At 51.2% G+C, this 13,986-nt stretch overlaps 1 protein-coding gene across 19 annotated transcripts in view; it reads left to right on the forward strand.

Moving 5' to 3' along the window:
• The window catches only part of MAPT (microtubule associated protein tau), a 123,953-nt gene that overhangs the window by 91,007 nt on the left and 18,960 nt on the right, over window positions 1-13,986 (forward strand). For 9 of the 19 annotated variants that reach the window (XM_027517439.1, XM_027517438.1, XM_027517437.1 and 6 more), the window contains 5 exons: window positions 169-224; window positions 3,249-3,446; window positions 4,458-4,584; window positions 6,081-6,134; window positions 8,285-8,550. In XM_027517439.1, coding sequence (XP_027373240.1) covers window positions 169-224; window positions 3,249-3,446; window positions 4,458-4,584; window positions 6,081-6,134; window positions 8,285-8,550 — 701 coding nt within the window. The remainder of the gene's footprint in view (window positions 1-168; window positions 225-3,248; window positions 3,447-4,457; window positions 4,585-6,080; window positions 6,135-8,284; window positions 8,551-13,986) is intronic. The other 10 variants (XM_027517444.1, XM_027517449.1, XM_027517452.1 and 7 more) reach the window with 3 other exon arrangements.

The following is a 13,986-nucleotide window of genomic DNA, read 5'->3' on the forward strand; positions in this document are numbered from 1 at the left end:
ACAGTGAGACACCTAACAGATTCAAGGAGAAAGAAATCAGCCGGGTTTCCACTGGCCCAACTGAACAAGACATATCGCACAGTTTCTGAGAAACCACTTTCCCTCCATTGGGCTCTCGTGAGCTGTGCTAACGGATGTAACATGCTTTCTCATTTTGCATTTTATCAGCTCGCATGGTCAGTAAAGGCAAAGATGGGACTGGACCCGATGACAAAAAAACCAAGGTAAGCTGAGAAAACCATGGCAGCGCTCTGCCGCCATCAAGTTCATCAAGAAGCCATTCTTTGTATCTGAATTGATCTCTGTATGTGACACGTGTAAATCGCTGGTTCCCGAGGTACAGCTGTCATTCACGGCGCTTTGCGTTTTCATACAAACGTTTAAAATGCCAGCATCATCCTTGGATACTTCTGCCAGGGAAGGGCAGTCAGCAGGTTAATGAATGAATGAATGAATGCTCCTAATTATAGTTGTACCAGCATTGTTTGAATTAAGACGTTCACGGTAAATGAAAGTATGTTTGAATTTTCTGCAGTGAATTTTGGATTTTATGCTTCCCACTACAGGTCTAGGCACAGCAAAGATTTTATCTGTATACACACAGAGAGATATAGTTAAGATCTATCTAGAAAATACCATTTACTTAGGGGGCTGAGGGAGTATTGAGCAAAAATGGGATATCCAACCTAAAGTGGAGGGTTCTGGAAAAGCCCTAGAAGGGAGGACCTGTGAGGCAGACTGAGAAGGAGAGATGAAGACGGGGGTTGGTGACTAGGGGTGAGAAGAGACATCCTGAGGAGTAGGATCAGTGGAGGTAAAGGGGGGTGTGGGGAGAGGAGGAGACAAATCACATGTTTGGGAGTCCTGAGCAAATCGGCTTGGTTGCTGCCAAGCTGGGGTAGGGCTGAGGCGGGCCAGAGGAGGGAAGCCTGATACACACCCTACATGCTGAGTGGACACGTGGGCTCTGGTGCCCTAGAGGCTGTCCTGAAATCCTGCCAGCCAGTCTTAAGATCTTCCCCCACCAAGGACCAGAAAACCAAGCAGCCTGCTCACCACCCAAACTGCACCCAGGACCGCATGGTCCTTCTCACGCTCCCTGTCAGCTCTAGCGCACTCTCCTCCATGACGGGGCAGCTTGGAGAAAGCTCTCATAGCTGCACAGGGATGTTTTTCCAGGAAAACCTCACTGGGGCCCCAGATGAAGGCCTGCTTTTCTTATAGGCATCCAAGAGGCCCCCCATCTATGCTGCCTGAAACTCCTGGGTGTTCATCCGTCCTGGAGGACTGATGGAGTTCCCAGACGCAGAATCAAACCCTAGGCTTTGGTCTTGTGTGTTGAGGGTGGCTGCGCAAAGTGCTTGCCCTGGAGGAAGTCGGGGTTCGCCATCACAGGACCCCAGTGGGGCAGCTGAGGGTACTTACTGCAGGGACTTAGGGTGGGAGGGAGTTGCAATAACTGCTTGCCAATCGGGATGCCCATTCAGGGGAATCCTGTTCTCTGTTCATTCATCCATTCTTAAGCTGTCCCTGCCCTGGAGTTGCTCACAGCCTCGCAGCAAGAGGTCAGATCTGTCACGAACCTAGGCCACTTGGCCAGGTAGGGAGCAATGCCAGCGGAGGGGACCTTGTGAAGCTGGGGAAGGAAGGCTTGGCTTGCCAGTACCCACCCTCAGCTTTTCTTGCTAGCAGCCCCAGGGCCTCAGCCCGCATCGCTCCCCTCACACCCCTGCTTCGTCCCTCTTACACCCCTTCCCAAGGCTGGCTGCAGAGAGAGCCTCAGCCACCTTAGTGGTGAATCTCGGTAATGAACAAGTCTCTGGCCAGGACTCTCCTCTGTAGCTCTGACTCCCCCTTTGGAACACCTTTGGACTTGGCCTCTTGGCTTTATTCCTGAAGGCGTGGCCCTTCCCGCTCCCAGAAGCCTCCTCCACCAGGGCCATGTACCCCAGTCCAAGGTGCTGTCCACCCTCCTTCACACACTCTCATCTCTGTGAGGTCGTCCAGCTCACAGACACCTTCCCATTGGCCACCTGCACCACCTAGGCTACTTCATTAGGTAGATCGTACTCAAGAGTAACCAGTGGCCTGACTGAGATTTACCAGACTTTGGGAGATTGGGATAGACATATATACACTATTGATACTATGTATAAAATAACTAATGAGAACCCTACTGTATAGCTTCCCTGGTGGCTCGGATGGTAAAGAATTTGCCTGCAATGTAGGACATCCAGTTTCGATCCCTGGGTCAGGAAGATCCCCTGGAGAAAGAAATGGCAACCCACTCCAGTATTCTTGCCTGGAGAATTCCGTGGACAGAGGAGCCTGGAAGGCTACAGTCCATGGGGTCGCAAAGGGTCGGACACGACTGAGCAACTAACAGTTTCACTGTGTGGCTCAGGGATCTCTACTCAGTGCTCTGTGGTGACCTAAATGGGAAGGAAATCCAAAAAAGAGGGGATATATATATACATATACCTGATTCACTGTGCTGTACAATAGAAACTAACAACAGTGCAAAGCAACTACACTCCAAGAAAACTTAATTTTAAAAATATTGGGTGGGGGGAGATTTACCAGACAGTTTAGTTTTGAGACTTTAATCAGAAAGTAAGTGTGTGTGTGTGTGTGTGTGTGTGTGTGTTCTAAGTGGTATCAGACAGAATCCTTAAGACCTGCCTAATCAGGTACAGTCCTGATGTTGGCAAGGACGATTCTATCAGTGCAGTGGAAGAGGGAGAGGGGTTAGGGGGCCAGCATGAGCTCCCCACCTGGAATTGAGCAGAACCAGGGGCACTGCTGACCCATGACACACTGGAGATGTTTTCTGGAGAAACATCCTAAGAATCATATACTTCTGGCGATCTCCATTGACTCTCTGGGTGCGAGCCAGCTTTTAACCAGTGGTCTCCAAAGTGCGGAGCTGAAATAGATCCAGTGGGCTGGAGAAAGAACATACCAACACGTCTGTCATTTTCTCCAGCTCTGCCATATGTAAGTTTCATAATGTACGTCATATGCTAGCATCGTAGTATATGCATTAGCTGATGAATGACTGCAAGTTCATGGTCACTTTCTGGTCTTCCTGATAAGGACTGTTAAGGGTGAATGATCCACATGGTTTGGAGATCATGCCTTTAAACCATTACCTGCCTTATTTGTTTTTAGTTAGTGTCCTTTTTCAGTTTGTACCTTTCTCCCATGTGCTGACTTTTATTTTGATTTTATTTATGTTTATGTTTAAGCCATCCACACCTTCTTCCGCTAAAACCCTGAAAAATAGGCCTTGCCTTAGCCCCAAACGCCCCACTCCTGGTAGCTCAGACCCTTTGATCAAACCCTCCAGCCCTGCCGTGTGCCCAGAGCCATCTTCCTCTCCTAAACACGTCTCTTCTGTCACACCCCGAACTGGCAATTCTGGAGCAAAGGAGATGAAAGTCAAGGTAAGAGGAACCCGCCTTTGGAAAGAATCAGGCTGCTCTGCTGTAGTTTTCAAAAGTATGCTTTTCTAGTCGCAAAGACCTTTCTTTAGATAAGCTCTCACCTAGAAGCATCATGTAAAACAGTTAAAATTCTCTGGTTAGAACAGGGGAAAGGAGGCGCAGGACCATCCTTTTCAACTCCCCGTCATCCCGTAAGGCACGGGAGGGGACCCTGGTTTGAAAATCACTGTGGGTTTCCTTGGTCTGTTCCCGGCTTTAGTAACTCGGGGATGCTCCCGGGTTGCCCTCATTTGGGTTGGACAGCAGCCCTCGCACCCACACCTGTCCCAGTGGCTCACTCCCTCCTGAACCATCTCGTGGTCCCCGGGTCACGTCAGTTTCTCTTTTGAGTTTGTGTTGTGTGTCAAGGTCACTGCCCCCGGTCAGCTGACCCTGCTTGTGCACCTGTGCTCCACCTTTGGCCCATCTGCTAATTGATGCTGGTGTTCACCGCCAAGGGCTCTTAGCACACCTGAGGCGTTACTGAACCCCGAGACCTGTTTGAGAGAGAATGGAAGGATGGGACTGGCTTAGCACTCTCGGTCAGGTTCAACAAACTGTCTCCACGTGCCTCTGAAACCAACCACCAGGAGGCAGATAAACCCCCCTAAGAGAGTCAGAGAATGGTGTAGGAAGTCTGCAGACGTCCTGCCTGCCGACACTGGTGGATGTTGACTCTGATCATTGCTATGAGCTCTGTTGACTTTTTATGAAATACATTGGCTCCACTTGTGCAGGTTACTCACATAAACAGTTCGTCCAGGAGGAAGTGGTACTCAGGAGTTTAGGAGGGGCTGTGGATTTGTGTATCTTTGTCATGGTAAGGGACACTTATATTTGGCTGGCAGAGCGTCACCCCAATCATAGCCTCATTTTGAGTCAAGCTGGTAGAGTGGAGCTGGCATTGATGCCAGGTGGCAGAAACCCTTCCCAGTTGTAAAAAAAAACACTCTACTGTGCATTGGTTTACAGGGGGCGGATGGTAAGCCTGGAACGAAGATTGCCACACCCCGGGGAGCAGCCCCTCCAGGCCAGAAAGGCCAGGCCAACGCCACCCGGATTCCAGCAAAAACCACTCCCACCCCGAAGACCTCGCCAGGTACTGGTGAGAAGGGCTTCCTCTGGAATCCTAGTTGGCGGGTGGGGATGGGGAGAGCTGGCCACGGAGGCCCTGACGGTTAACCTCTGGTAGCCAACTGATGCCTGTGGTTCAGGAAGCATCAAATATTCATTTTCTAATTCTTTTAATTTTCTGAGCTAGATATTGAATCCCCACTTTTTACCATGAAGAAATCGAGGCTCTGAGAGTTTGCATGACTAAGTCTCACCAGACTTTTAAGCATGAGGAAAATACTAATAACTGACTAAAAACTGATGGAGAAGGGGCTTCTCTGAGCTTCTCAAATCCCGCGACACCCAGCTCCCCGCCACCTGGGAGGTGATTTTCAGCCCCTAATGAGGGGTGGGACACTATGTGTGACTTCACATAGCAGGCAGCGCCTGCTAACTTGCTGGGATGTTAGGGACCTTCTGACAGAACCTAAGGGCCTTAGCTGAGCACTCACAGGCTGGGCCCCTCTCCTGGGCTCCTGTGAGTAAAAGCCACTGGGTTCTGAGTACCAGCCACGGCTTCAGTCGAGCCATTTTGCTTCCAGTGGGGACAGCCAGGCTGAGTCCACCCTTCCCACTGCCCTGACGACTGACTGTCCCAGGCACCTGGGTTTAGCCTGTGCATGACTCAGGGTGTGATCCAGGGCAGCACTCAGGGGGCCTGTGGGTCTTAGGCGGCCTATGTGTGAGGCCTGGGCCAGCACCCCAGGGTCTCTGCTGCTCCTTGGCCCCAGGGGTGGCTGCCCAGAGTCCTGGTCTCCTGCATATCTTGGCCGTGGCGTTTAGCGAGGTTGCTGTAGGGTGGGGCCTGCATGGATACCCGCTCACTAAGGCCCATTGGTTGACTTTCTCCCATAGGGTTTATTTATTTTTTTAATTACTATTTATTTATGTTTTTGCTACACTGGGTCTTCCTTGCTGCGCTCGGACTTTCTCTACTTGCAGCGAGTGAGGGCTACTCTGTTGTTGTGTATGGGCTTCTCCTTGCAGTGGCTTCTCTTGTTGCAGAGCACAGGCTTATTTGCTCAGTGGCACGTGGGATCTTTCTGGACCAGGGGTCAAACCCGTGTCCCCTGCATTGGCCAGGAGGATTGTTCACCACTGGACCTCCAGGGAAGCCCGGGTTTTTCCTCATGTATAGAGTACATATGATACAAGGGGAACTCACAGACTCCTGACTGGATTTCATATATGATTTTGATCCTGCATTTCTTCACTTTACATTATGCCAGTTGATTCATGCAACTGGAGTCATAACTAGAAGCAAGAACCCATGTTTCTCTCTGGATCTTAACGGCCCTGGAGAGGACAGGCCCCCCAGGTCGACCTTGTTTCCTGCTAGCCCGTGCCCCTGCTCCCTGACCCCATTCCCACCTTCCCCCCCCCCCACCCCCCCTGCACCTGCTGCATAAAAAACAAAAACTCTCATTGAGGCCTTTTCAAGCTTGATGATAATGAGGCTTTCTGTGGATTTTTCTTTTTAAGCAACCATGCAAGTGCAGAAAAAACCACCCCCTGCAGGGGCAAAATCTGAGAGAGGTAATTCTGAGCCTGCCTCGCCCAGCTGGGGTCATGCCTTTTGCACGTGCAGCTTGTTGGTTGGCTGGGGGGGGAGGCGGGTGGGGGGTAGGGGGTTAGAGCCGGGAGGACCTGCTTTTGAAATGTAGGATTCCTGAAGTTGGAACAGGCAGAATGCCTGCTCCTCTTCTCGAGTGGTTTGTGCAGATGTGTCTGTCCAATGGGCAATCCTGATCCTAATCCTGCGTGTTCTTGGCATCAGCCGGGGGCTCTGGGTGGGGCCAGGGGAGCAGGTGCCTTGAGCTGATGCGGGTGCTGGAGTTAGGACCGGCCCTAATCAGGTTAGGGGGAAGCTGCATTGGCGAGTGGTGGGGATCCTGTCCTGTGGGCTCTGGCCGCTGGCGCCGTTCTCCAGATGAGCACACAGGCTTAGGGAAGGAGGTCGAGGGACTTGCCTGAGGTCACTCTGTAGTTCAGTGGCACAGAAAGGGTGGGGAACCACCCGGTCTACCAGGCAGCCTGTGTGCCAGGGGGCAGAGGGCAGGGGGCTCTGAGCCTGGAGGCTTTACTTGTCCTCTTGCTGCAGAGCTTGACTCCTTGAGGAGTTTCCAACAGACATAGAGATTCAACCAAGAACCTCGTGCTCATCCTCTCCTTGACAAGAGAAGACATTGCTTCCTGCAGAGAGCTGCCCTTTCTCCTGCTTGGGGCCCAGCAGGTTCCCGTTTGGTACACATGGTTCCTGGGTGGTGGGGGGCATCGGCCGCCCCTCAGAAATGGAGGGGAGTGAGGCCGCCACTTGGGCACAGCGTCCAGTCCAGTGGCTCTCAGACTCAAGAATCCTGCTCAAGAATCAAGAATCAGGAGTCTGCTTTAGAATCCCTGGGAGAAAGGGAAGCACCAGTTTTGCAGTCCCTGCCCCTAGAGATTCTATCCTATCCGGCCTAGACGGGGCCCCGGAATCTGTATCTTACAGGTCCCACCCCCTCCCACCGCCACCGCCACCGCCACCGCCACCGCCACCTTGGCGGCTCTCGAGATCCCGAAGCAGGAGTGCCTGGACCACATTTGGTGAAACACGAATCCAAGAGGCAGACAGAATAGCCAACCAGGAAGTGTGACGGGGGGTTGAAGAGTGCAGGGAGAGACACGTGTTAGGAGCCCAGGGCTGGTCAGCTGGGAGAGGGGCGGCGTCCGCAGCCTTCCTGGAGGGCGTGGCCTCTGCCCTGTGTCCGGAAAGGCTCACTGCTATTTGCCCGGCAGCGCCTTTTCGCGGAGGGCGTTCTTGGGGAGGGCAGGGCGACTGTGAAGCGGCATGGCTTGTTTCGAAAGACAGGGACTGATGGACAAGATGCAGGCATACCATTCTGGAACCCAGGTACCAGAGAGGAGTTGGGAGGTTGGATAGGGGTCTAGCGGGGAAGGGGCCTTGAACTTGATGAACAGCTCAAAATTCACCCTGTGGTTAGAGTCCAGTGGAACCATGTGTGAAATAGACAGCTAGTGGGAAGCTGCTATAGCACAGGGAGCTCAGCTCAGTGCTCTGTGATGACCTGGAGGGGAGGGATGTGGGGCAGGGATATACGTATTTTGTTTTTTCCTATGCTTATAGCTAATTCACGCTGCCCTTCAGCAGAAACCAACACAACAATGTAAAGCAGTTACCCTCCGACTAAAAATAAATTTAAAAAATAAAGAGTCCAGTGGATACAGATGAGACCTTGGCCCACCATCGCATTACCCTTATTCAGGGCAAAGGCCAAGGTATCCCTGCCCAGCCTGTCAGTCGGCATTATATTTATTTCCTCTGAGCTCAGAGAAGGAAAGTGACTTGTCTGAGATCACTCAGCTGGCTGGAGCCGCTCCCGACCCCAGGGACACTGGGCGGAGTTGCTCACCTCTGGGAAGTAGTCCTGAGTGGTACTTGGCGACCACTCTGTTGGTTCCCTGGGAAGCAGGATATTTTTGTCCCAAAGCAATGAGGCTGGGGAGAGGGGGCATTTCTCTAGAAATGGAGGCAAGGGCAGCCTCCCGCCGGATTGACTGAACTTCCGACCTTGTTCCTACCGGCCTGGTCCAGCCCTGACTCTGGGAATGGACCGCAGGACAGAGACCCTTTTTCTGACTCCCGTCCCTCTGGGTCCTGGCCTCACGCCCGCCCTCCTTTCCAGGTGAATCTGGGAAATCCGGGGACCGCAGCGGCTACAGCAGCCCCGGCTCCCCAGGCACTCCGGGCAGCCGCTCCCGCACACCCTCCCTGCCGACCCCGCCCACCCGGGAGCCCAAGAAGGTGGCGGTGGTCCGCACTCCCCCCAAGTCGCCGTCTGCAGCCAAGAGCCGCCTGCAGGCCGCTCCCGGGCCCATGCCAGACCTGAAGAACGTCAAGTCCAAAATCGGCTCCACGGAAAACCTGAAGCACCAGCCAGGAGGTGGCAAGGTAAGGGCGTATGCGAGACTGGCTGTGTGTGTGTCTGCCCCGGGGCGCCCGGAGCGGGCATGGCGGGGTTGGGCGGGATGGGGAAGGTACGGGGATCCCCTCTGCTCCCACCACCAGCCTTCGTCCCGCCCCCACCCCATAGCATAGTCCCCTCCCTGACCCCTTGAAGGAAAGACTGTGGGTTAGGGTTCAGTTCTGTGCTGGGGTCACCAGCAGGCTGTCAGTGCCAGCTCAGTGGAGAGACAGCACCGGTTCTTCCCTCGGTCACCTCAGCCCCTGCTGATGGGATCGATCAGAGGTGACAGCGTGGTAGCCCCACGACCTGGGGGTTCTCAAAGTGGGTGCCTGCAGGGGGTTCCCCAGCTTCCTTGTGGTTGAGACCATGAGACAACCAGTGTACAGGCGGGTGTCTCTGGCATTGGTTGAACATGTGTTTAGGTCCCAATTCTGGGGAAATTCGTGATACCATTTTGAACAACTGATTCTTCCAGGGACAAATGGGTGCTCACGTCATCTCTGGGTCTCCCAAAGGTGGAGAAAATGAGCTTCCAAGAGCCTGGGTGGAGGGATGTGGGCACAGCCTGGACCCCTCCTCCTCTCTTTGACCCCCTCCCCACTGTGTGAGTTTCCTAGGGTGACATACAAAATGCCACCAACTGGGGACTTGTCTGGTGGTCCAGTGGTTAAGACTCCACATTTCTGCTGCAGAGGGCATGGGTGTGATCCCTGGTTGGGGAACTTAGGTGCCGCCAAGAAAAAAAAACTAACACGAACTTGGGGGGCTTATACAACAGAGATGTAATTCCTCATAGAGCCCAGAAGTCCAAGGTCAAGGTGCTGGTCTCCTCTGAGGCCTGTCTCATGTGCCTGCAGGTACTGCTTTCCCCTCGTGTCCTCACTGGTCCCTCTCTGGGTGTCACTATGTCCCAGTCCTGCCTCCTGTAAGGACACCAGTCCTATTGGCTTAGGGCCCACCCCAGTGAGCTCATATTAACTTAATGACCTCTTTAGAGACCCTATTCCAAACACAGTCCCGTTGGGAGGTACTGGGAGTTAGGACTGCAGCCTGTGGATTTGGGGAACACAGTTCAGACCATGACAACGCTCCTTGCCCCCCAGCACCGGGGAGGGGGATGGAGCAGGGAGAACAGGGTGTGGTGGGGAGCAGAGGACAAGGACACCCCCTCCCCCCCACCTCTTGTGTTGAGCCTTCTCAGCTGGACTGTTTCTGGAGCAGAGCGCCTCCTGGTGGGCAAGGGCCAATGTGTCCCTTCAGTCCAGAGCGCCCCCCAGGCTCCTGATTTTATTAATCACTCTTGACTGGGGCCTGGGTCACTGTGGAGGGAGGGGTCTCAGAGGCCTTTGGTCCATGTCAGTGGCCTTTGCCTGAAACCCTGCCCTTTATCCCTGTGGAGCTTCAGGGCCTCCTGCTGCCCTTTCCCATCCTTGGGTCCTGCCCAGCAGGGAGGTCTGGGTGCCTCTTGGGGTCTTTGGGCCACAAGGCTGGGCCTGAGCAGTGTTGACCTCCCTGCAGTGTTTGCTGTGCTACTTAAAGACACATTGCCTGTCTCCTTATGGGGGGGCTCTGGCGCAACTGGCTTGAAGCTGACCGGGAGTGGGTTTCCAAGGTGATGGGACGTTTCGCACTGGCATCTGAACCCCACCCCCGGCTCTGGGGTTTCATGGCACAGAGTGTTCGCCTCTGTTTTGAAAACTGAAAGACAAAACCCGACACGGCCAGCTCTAAACCACTGAGAAGACCGCGGGGCTGTGACCAGCGCGATCGCGGCCAGAGGAGGCTGTGATGGGCAGCGACTCCCGGCCCGTGGGGCTCTGTCACACACTGGCTCCCCCAGCCCGGGCTGCACCCCGTCATCCCCGAGTTCACCTGAGGTCGGCCTGGAGGGTCTGGGCAGCATTTGGCCCCGTGCTCGAAACCCTGCTGAAGCAGCAGTGACAAGGCTAAGCACGGAGGAACCCGCCCCTCGCACCCGAGCTGCCGGATGCAGTGGTTGGGGAGGAGTCCGGTGGCCTGAGGGCCAGTGACTCATGCTTAGGATGGAAAGGGAGAGGCTGCCCCCAGGTTATGGCTGTACCGCATGGGTGCAGATGCTTGTCCACAGCTACAGACTTGACGATGAAAGGAGAAAGGTGGACTTTTCTTGGGGTTTATTGGGGAAGGAGATGTGGGGAAGTGGCCAAAAGGGGAGTAACAGCGTCCTCGTAAATTCCTTGCAAAACTTAGAAAACTGTGTGAAACAAAGAAAACCTGAGCCATAACCACAAGATCAACAGATTAATCTCCAGGAAAAACAAAAAAATAGATTAAAAAAAAAAAAAGAAAACAAAAGGGAAAAAAAGGTCCCTGGGATCGATCCAAGCAGAAGGCCTCTTGAGGTGACTCGACTGGTGACTTCGCTGGTGGTCTAGTGGTTAAGAATCTACCTTCCAAGAGCTTCCCTGGTGGCTCAGATGGTAAAGAGTCTGCCTGCAGTGTGGGAGACCCAGGTTCGATCCCTGGGTCGGGAAGATCCCCTGGAGAAGGAAATGGCAACCCACTCCAGTATCCTTGCCTGGACAATTCCATGGACAGAGGAGCCTGGCAGGCAGGCTACAATCCATGGACTTGCAAAGAGTCGGACATGACTGAGCGACTTCACCTTCCAATGCAGAGGATCACCGGTCGGGGGACTTAGATCCCACATGTTTCGGGGCAGCTAAGCCCGTGTGCTCCAGTGCACCCTGGAGCCTGTGCCCTGTAACACAAGAAGCCCGCGCGTGGCAACAGGAGAGGCCTGCGTGCCACAGCGAAGACCGAGATCAGCCAAAATTAAAAAGAAAAAATGACTGGACTGAAGGTCCCTGGAGGTCCTTGTGAGATCTCTGGGTCCCTGTGGCCTCTTATTTGGCCCAGCATATACAGTAAAAGGGACAACACTTCAAGAGACTGAAGAATAACCCAACTTCCTCAGTAGGTGACACGCTGAAGGAGGAGGAGCAGGACAGGTTTATAAACCTGCAGAGACTGAAAAGCGCACATCAGTCTAACTGATGTTAGACTGTTGCTGGTTGGAAAAAAAATGTAAAACGTCTGTTTTCTGCTTCATACTCTTCTCTGATTTCATGATTTGCTACAGTGAACATGAAGAGTCCAAAACAAAATTACTTTTAAAGGAAAATTCAAATAATCACTTGGCCACTTTAACCTAACCAGCTGGATCCACCAGAATTGGGAAGGGGAGGAAGGAGCAGCAGTTCTCCTGTGACTGCAAAGGAGAATCATCTGGGGTAGGGAGGGGGAAGGATTCTTTTAAAAATCCTCATGCCTGGAGTTCCCTCGCGGTACAGTGGATAAGAGTCTACCTGCCAATACAGGGGACATGGGTACTGATCCCTGGTCTGGGAAGATCCCACAGGCTAGGGAGCAACTAAGCCTGTGTGCCCAGAGCCTGTGCACCGCAAGGAAGAGTAGCCCCCGCCCCGTTCGAAGCAACCAAGACCCAGTGCAACCTAAAATAAAATTAATTTGAAAAGAAAACAGAACTTGTTTTTAAAAAATCCTAGTGCCAGAGCCTTACCATGAACCTTGAGAGTCTCGAAGGGGGCCACCCCAGGGGTTTCCAGGGGTTCAGCAGTCCAGGCTGAAACCCCTGTCCCTGAATTCTTACCTACTGACCTCTGGTCTCAACCCTGACTGCTGGAGCCTCCCACGAGCCCTGGATCTGGGACTAATTTTTTTTTTTTCCCCTCTTCTGGTCCTGCCCCTCCTGCTATTTTCAGATTCCAAGCACCTGGCTCCTCAGACGACTCAGACCCAGCCCAGGTCAGGCCCTAGGTCCTGCACCCCCTCCCCAGAGTCTGTCCCAGTGCTATTCTTAGGGGGATGGTGGAGGGGGGAGTTCAGACACAAAGAACCAGCATTTAAAACACCTAAAAAAACAAAAACAAAAAGGACCCACTGCAGGTGTAAGCGATATGAAATTAACATCCTTCTATCCTGGGGAGGGTGCGAATCCCTGCAGTCTTTTGGATATAATAAAGAATTATTCTTAGTTTTCACAGTTTAATTCTGCTAAATCAATGGTCTGTTGAAGGATCTCATATCCCCTTCCTCTGGACCAGATTGAAGGTCACCTTGAGATCTTTGTGTCCCTCTGGCTTCAGACTTGATGTACAGTAAATGCTGTATACTCAAAATCAAGGAAAGAAAGAAGGCTCTAAATTCAGAAGAAGCTTCATGCACAAGAATGCAGATTGTGCTTTATTAATAATTGCCAAACAAAACAACTCAAAAGTCTAAATTAGAAATAATAGTGATGCCATACTATAAAATATTTGCAGTCATTAATAATTATCTTTGAAGATAATTTTTACAATTATAAAAACTATAAATAAGTTAAAAAAATTGTATAAATTTTGTAGGTTATATCTACCACTTGTATAAAAGCCGTGTATAGAAGACAAATATGACAAAACGCTAATAGTGGCTCAGAGAAATTGTGACTGATTCTTTTCCTCTATTTTTACCTTTCTTCCTAAATTTTTTACAGTGAAACCATTTCTAATTAGAAAAAAAAAATGGAGGGACTTCCTTGGCGGTCCAGTGTTAAGACTTTGTACTTCCACTGGTCTGGTAACTAAGATCTCAAATGCCATGCAGTGTAATCAAAAAGAATTAAAAAAAAAAAAAAACTGGATAGAAATACAGTTGTGACTGGAAGTGTCACAGTAGATATTAGTAAAATATCTATGTTTTTAATAAAAGAACATAGTTCATATAATTGAAAAGGAAAAATGAACAAATACAAGGAATCAAACTGTAAGGAAAAGGGTTTATCTGTTGTTAAGAGTTCAGATGTGTCAATAATCTATTTAGTCCACAAAGAAAAATACATATAAATATAGAGAAGCAGAAATTGCTTATCATTTCTAACCTCAGTGTGATACACAAACTTCATTATATGCATCTTGTTAACATGACCACAAATGCTCAAAAATCAAATTTTCCTTTGTCACTGCTCATTCAGTTTAGAAATGAAAATGCCTTTTCCAAATGTCTTGGTTACAAATGCCATAAATTATGTGGCAATGCCCCCAAATTATATTTAGAAGGAATTCATCATTTTAAATGCTTTAATTTAAAAAAATTAACTGCAGCATATAAATTATGTTCTTATTGATAGAGAAAAAGAATACAAGCAAAGAAATAATACACAAAGAGAAGACAGAAATAAATTTAGAAAATGGAGCATACAATAGCATCACAAACTGATTCCTTCTTTCTTTCCTTTATTCATTCAACCAGCATTTCTGGGGCACTTCTGAGTGCCAGGCCCTGTGCCGAGTTCCTACCCCAAGGCCTAGGCAGGAGAGAGAGACACTGAGCTGATTAAGCAGGGGCAAAAGGAGAGGTTGGCCAGGGAAGCTTATGCAGGA

This window comes from Bos indicus x Bos taurus, chromosome 19 (assembly GCF_003369695.1).
Source record: "Bos indicus x Bos taurus breed Angus x Brahman F1 hybrid chromosome 19, Bos_hybrid_MaternalHap_v2.0, whole genome shotgun sequence".
Lineage (NCBI taxonomy): Eukaryota > Metazoa > Chordata > Mammalia > Artiodactyla > Bovidae > Bos > Bos indicus x Bos taurus.